General features: G+C 39.4%; 1 protein-coding gene across 1 annotated transcript; it reads right to left on the reverse strand.

Annotated features, from left to right (window-relative positions):
• Positions 1 to 210: 210 nt before the first annotated feature.
• LOC111893411 (phosphoenolpyruvate carboxylase 2) lies at positions 211 to 4,828 on the reverse strand. Its single transcript, XM_052767585.1, has 11 exons — positions 4,604 to 4,828; positions 4,217 to 4,427; positions 3,456 to 3,847; positions 3,290 to 3,374; positions 2,978 to 3,200; positions 2,777 to 2,880; positions 2,614 to 2,704; positions 2,379 to 2,533; positions 1,293 to 2,291; positions 825 to 1,211; positions 211 to 731 (listed from the first exon to the last, which is right to left on the reverse strand). Exons 2-11 carry the CDS (start codon positions 4,382 to 4,384, stop codon positions 435 to 437), a joined length of 2,901 nt encoding a protein of 966 aa, XP_052623545.1. The 5' UTR covers positions 4,385 to 4,427; positions 4,604 to 4,828; the 3' UTR covers positions 211 to 434.
• Between the last annotated feature and the right edge of the window lie 1,964 nt (positions 4,829 to 6,792).

Consider the following 6,792-nt stretch of genomic DNA (forward strand, 5'->3'; position numbering starts at 1 on the left):
ATAAGTCATTATAAATGCCCAAAAAACAAGTAGCAAAATACCATTTTAGTTGCACGTTTTATTTCAAAAGTACAATGTCTTCAGACAAGGTACAATCAACAATGCACGCATCACACACCCTTCATAAATATTTCACTTTAACACTTTCAAAACTTCAAATTAATATTTTAATTAACATCATCCACTATATAGAAATGCCCAAAAAACAAGTAGCGAAATACCATTTGATTTTAGTTGAACGTTTTATTTCAAAAGTACAATAAGTCATCTGATTGTCAGACAAGGTACATTACCAACTCACCATCCTCAAGTCAACAACCAGGGTGTTCAACCCAAATTTCCCTTCACAAAACACCACAATAACTCGATAATACACAAAAAAAAAAAACACATAACATTATTATAATATTTTATAATATTATAATATCATAACATTAACCGGTATTTTGCATTCCAGCTGCAATTCCCTTCATGGTCAAAATAAGCGTATCCTCCAAACCGGGCGCATACTCACTCTTCGGGTTCAGCTTTATATACTCATCAGCCGGTTTACTTGGCTCGGCATACTCTTTTGAAATATGGGGCCTCAATGTCACGTGGTAGTTAGGGTCACGAATTCTTTTTAATGTATACGCTTGACACACATTTAATGTGGTGATATATGAATCACGTAAACGCAGCCTTTGTCTCAAATACGGATCCCCCTCAAGTAAATCCTTATGCCCCGCAATCTACAAAAACAAAACAAATTAAATCATGTCAGCAACAAAGCAACAACCTCTGAGCTGTCCCATACTGTACTGTGTATTATACTGACTACGCACCCGAAGGAGGAGATTTTTGGTTTCCTCGTAATTTGCTCTTAGTGATTCACCAAACGACCATAAGTCTTCGGACACAAGGAGCTTGTCATTCAAAGCTGCAATTCCGGGGTCACCTTTTGCAAACACCATTTCGACTAAATCGATTGTGACTCTAAAAAAAGGCCATGTTTTATACATTTCTTGTAGCATGTGAAGATTCTTGATGTCTTTTTCAATCGCGTATTTAAACGCGGCTCCAAATCCCAGCCAGACTGGGAGATGGAACCGCGTTTGAGTCCACGCGAAGATCCACGGAATCGCTCTGAGCGATTCTATTCCGCCGCTCGGCTTTCGCTTCGACGGACGGCTCCCGATGTTCATCCGCCCGTATTCCAATTCCGGTGTTGCCTGGAATCGGAATCAAAACCGTAATCATCAAAAAACAATTTTTTTTTCAAAAATATAAAATGAAAAATAAACGAGACTTACGAGTCGGAAATACTCGACGAAACGCGGTTCTTGAAACACAATCGAGCGATACTGCTCGGTTGCGTGAACCGCGATCTCGTCCATCAGTGCGCGCCACTCAGGCCGGGGTGAAACCGGGGGGTTCATCCCGTGCTCGAGTGTAGCCGCGCAGAATCTCTGAAGTGTTCGAAAACACAAATGTTCTTCACCAAACGACTGCTCGATAACCTCACCCTGAACTGTAACCCGGAGCGACCCGTGGATCGTTCCGGCCGGTTGCGAGAGTATAGCGAGATGGGTCGGGCCACCGCCCCGCCCGACCGTCCCGCCTCGCCCGTGAAACATTGTCAACTTGACCCCATATTTTTTCGCAACATTTATAAGCTCCTCTTGAGCTTTGTAAAGTTGCCAAGCAGCTGAAAGCCGCCCGGCATCTTTACCAGAGTCGGAATATCCGATCATGACTTCTTGTTTCCCGTCAATCCGATTCCGGTACCACTCGATTTCAAAAAGCCGGGCGACCGCCGCGGGGGCGGCATCCAGGTCAGCGAGTTTTTCGAAAAGCGGGACCACGCGTAACGGGTGTCTGACGTGGCATTCACGTTGGAGCAACTCAACCGCTAAAACATCTGAAGGTGACGTGGCCATGGAGATGATGTAAGCACCGAAGCAATCAGATGGGAGTTCTGCGATGACGTGGAATGTATCCAAAACGTCTGAAATTTCTTCGGTTTTTGGAAGGTCTTTACCGAATAAGGGGCGTTTGCCACTAAGTTCAGAAAGAAGCCATTCTTGTCGTTTTGCTTCGGACCAATCACGATAAGACCCGATTCCTAAATGTTGTGTGATTGCTTCTAGAACGTCGGTATGCCTGTCGGATTCTTGTCGGATATCCAGTCGTACAAGTGAAAGTCCGAAAGTGGAAACTTGACGTAAGAAATCAAGAAGGCTGCCGTCAGCAATTACACGATCACCACATGCACATAGTGATCTGTAGCATAACTCGAGTGGTTCCAAAAACTGCCACGTTGCAACAAAAAAACAGTATTAAGAAAAGATAAACTGACACGTGGCTAATGATTAATGAAGATTTAATCTTTATATTACCTGTTCGACATTAGTGTAAACCAATTCTTCTGGAATGTCTGAGACGTCATGAGCTAACAAATGACGGGATCTTTCTCTTGTGTTGTATAACTTGTCTCTCACGTCACCGAGAATCACACGATATGGTTCAGTGGGAGGAACTTGTTTCCAGAATTCTGTAGGAAAAAAAATAAATTATGAAATACCGAAAATGCCCTCGAAAGCTTAAAGGAAGAATATTTTTCGCGGGTATTACCGATATAGTGTTTGACGTCTCTTTTAGACGATGATCTATGGAGTTGTTCAGCTCGAACACGGAGTTCATCGCTACAACGCCACATTGACATCTGGAAAGTGGAAACATCAATTCCAATGTAATTAAGAGGAAAAAAAAAGTGAAATACCGAAAATGCCCTTACCTCAAACATTAGATCCTCTATCTGGGAAAAGTACATGTTTGCAGCCATCATTCTTGCAAGTAAGCAAACATCTCTTGTAACTTCAGGAGTTACCCTTGGATTACCTGAATATATATTTTTTTTACAAAAAGATATAAGATTGAACTTTTATGAGCATTAAATAAGATTAGGAGAAGTATAATTTAGAAAATATATATATACCATCACGATCGCCACCCATCCAGGAAGAAAACTGTATGAGAGGGGCATTATAGGGAACACGTTCGTTAATTCCAATGTTTTTAAGAGCAGTGTCGACACGTCGTAAAAATTTAGGAACACCTTTCCAGATTGTTTCATGGAAGTAACTCATTCCAGCTCTCATTTCATCTTGTGGAGTTGGTGGAGTTCGTTTAATCTCATCAGTGCGAAAAGCCGCTTGAATCTTGAAAAGATACATAAAAAAAAATATTATAATTTATAAATCAATGATTTTTTTTTCAACCAAAGATTAATTTATACAAATTTACATACTTCTCTATGCAAAGCCTCGTCCAATTCAAGCTTATCATCAGGAGTTATGTCCTTCGCGTATAACTGAGCAAGACAATCACGAATCCTGTAAAAAGTACAGATATTAATAATAAAAAAAAATCGACTTTTTTGCTTCAAGATTCATGGAGATGAAGGGTATTTATACCTTCCATGTTTTTGAAGTAAAGATCTGCGGACAGATTGAGTTGGGTGAGCAGTGAAGACTAGGTCAACGGTTTGGTTCTTGAGGGCATCAAAGACTTCTTGAGGGGATTTTTTGAGTTTGTGTACAAGTTTTTTGAAAGTTTCTTCAATATCGGATTCAGTTGTTGCATTGGCTTCATCACCAAAATCACCCTTTTTCAGCTTGATTCTCCTACGATAAGCAATTTGAACCTCTTCAGCTAGATTGGCTAAGTTAAGCATGTGAGAGAAAGCTTTAGCAATGACGATGGAGTCCCCTGGATCTAAACTTGTTAATACACTTCCAAGCTCTTCTAGCTTCTTAGGGTCATGCTTTCCTTCATACTCAGCGGAAAGCTCATAACATTCTTGCACCTATAAAAAGCAATAGGTTTCATTGGAAACAACGTTTCGATAGTTCAGTGGCACATTTAGTCGAACAGTTGGTGATCAATGAACATGGGATGCATTCCCCTGCTTCCTCATAGAAATTGGATGTTCAATTGTTCATCATATCACTTCACAATCGGAGTTGCATGTCTTGATTAAATAAAAAGATAAAAGAACCTAATTTGAACTACAGGCTTATGTAATATCGAATCGTTAATACCGAGAAAACAACTGAAAATTGTCGAAATAAAAGTTTGTAATAGAGAATTCTTTAAGCTTTAGTTTCGCCAATTTTGGGAATCGATTAACTAGAAATTAAGTTAGGTTATGAACTAATGAGCCAAAAAAGCTAACCGTTTCTTTGAGACCCTCTCCATGCAAATCCTGAAGAATATCAAGAAACTTATCCAGAAGCAAAGCATCGTACTCGATAAGTTTATCATCCTCCGAGACTTTTCCGGGAACTAAAAGCCTCAATTGCGCATCGATGGACGCCAATTTCTCCAAATTCCGAGTCGCCATTAACCACACACACTCCAAATCAAAACTGATAACCTTTCAATTCCTGATTAATCAAATAAAACAAAAAAAAAAATCAAAAATACTTTCTTTGAAGTCAGTGGTTCTATCAAATCGTACTGATCGCGACACAAAGTAGACATGAAAAAGCAACCCACGTGTGTATGGATAAACAATCAAAGGTGTATCGTATAGATTTGAGTACAAGGAGGAGTGGAGTACCTGATGGTTTGTGGGTGAGAGTGAAATTTTAAGACTCGATAGAATCGAAGAAGAAGGTGGAGATCTGCAGAACATGAATTTGGGGTTTGGCTATATATAGAGAAACATAAGCAAGGAAATCACATGACACATGCCACATGCCACATGGTACGACTCATGACGGAAGGATCGGTATCAAAGGCAAAGCCCCTTGGAATTTTTTTTTGCTAGTTGCCGTTCAAAAACCACCCCTTCAATTTGGCTAAATTCACGCCTCGGATCATGAATAGAATACCACCATTTATCAAAGAGTAAATTACACAAATGATCCTTCCGGTTTAAGGTAATTCATATGTTTGGTTTTTAATAATTTTTAATTCATCCCATGGTTATTATTTCTATTTATTTTGAATATGGTCATAGATCCAGTTAAAATGATTATTTCACATTTAGTGATATTTTTAAAATTTTAATCTTATTTTACTTGTTATATAGAATATATTATTAAATAAGCACACCCTACCTCTCTCTATGTACCTTCCCCACCCTCTATTTCCTTCCATGACCCGTAAAAATTGTCACCACCTCACATCGCCCTTGAAACCACCTCCAATGACATCCACACCCCACCTCATCACAAAGCTTTTCTTTTGTAACGTCCCGATTTTAAGAATAAATTTTTCATTTTTAAACCAAAATAAATACTCAATTTTAAAAAGATATATTCAAAACAAAGCCATTTGTTCATAAAACCATAAACCAAAATCATAGTCTTAAAGAAATGTAATAAGGTATAGGGTTTGACGCCATACATATACCATCACTGTCCGAACCAAATGTACATGTACCGAGCTAGAAGCATACGTACCGAATAGGGGCACCTATATCGAACCATACAAATGTACCAATCCACGAAGATACCGAACCATACAAATGTATTACGATTGACAATTGACAGATTCTTCGACTACCAACAAACATCTGTTAAACGTTACAAGGTACACACCGATGTACCTTCGGGTATTAGACAACTAATGCAACATGACCTCAAACTTTCATGTCAAATAAAGAGGTTATGCCCTTGAATATCGACTATAATCATATTCGAAAAACACAAACAAGGTACGCTATCATTTTGTGTCCCTTAAGAAAATACGGTTTATAATACACTTCTCAGAATCATCATTGAATTTATCATCGGAACGTTGACCCGGGATCCCCTCCCGGTCAATCAGCTTATGAACTGTTCGTGTCTCCAGGTTTACTAACTATAAAAGGGATCGTTCGTTATTGTAGTCAATGACAGATAGACCCGGGGCGCATCAAGTGGCGCCATCCATGGGACTCCACGACAAATGGCCAAATAAGATATCCCAATTGTCGATGTGAGTCCCATCCCAAGAATGCAAAACCTTGAGGGGCCTGAAGGAACACTACAAATTATGATGGCGGAAAAAAACAAGAATGAGATTCCAGAAGATCCAAAAGGAGAATAAGGACGGATGAGCCAAAAGAATTTGGAAGCGAAAGAATTGGAGATGAAGGAATTCAAACCCTTCAAAAGCTTTAGACCTATGAGGAGACGGAAGATGGAAAGAAACAAACAAAAAACTTAAAAAAAAAAGAATGGGATTTAGTTTCCATTCATACAAGCCAGACGAAAGATTCAGATGAGACGGATGTAAAAGTCAGGAAACATGAGAAAAAACTAAGTAGGAAGGAAGTAATCTCTAACCCTTCACACTTTAAGAAAATGAAAAAGAACTTCGGTAAAGGCTAAGAGACATCACCAGAAGTAGTGGAGGCGAAGCAGTACAATCAAGCCTTCAAAAACTTGAATTTTCGTTCACCCTTTACGGATGATATCGATGAGACACCCATACCAAAGGGACTAAAAATTCCAAGGGTATCACTGTCTGATGGGACAGGAGATCCGGGCAATCATATCTCAAACTTTCAATAGGTCATCAAGATGATTCTAATGGATCCAAAGTTGTGGAGTTTATACGTTGCAGGAACCCTGGACATATCCCCCTGATATTGGTTAGCAATTCTACCTCCTCGAAGTATAGGGAGCTTTAAAGAGCTAAGTCAAAAATTTTGTAGCACTTTCATTCAACAGAGGAGGTTCCAACAGCAGGCACGTGCGATATTTTCCTGTCGAGAACACGAAGGAGAGTCCATCAAGGCTTATTTCAAACAATTCAACA

The sequence above is a fragment of the Lactuca sativa genome, chromosome 9 (assembly GCF_002870075.4).
Source record: "Lactuca sativa cultivar Salinas chromosome 9, Lsat_Salinas_v11, whole genome shotgun sequence".
In the NCBI taxonomy this organism is placed as follows: Eukaryota; Viridiplantae; Streptophyta; class Magnoliopsida; order Asterales; family Asteraceae; genus Lactuca; species Lactuca sativa.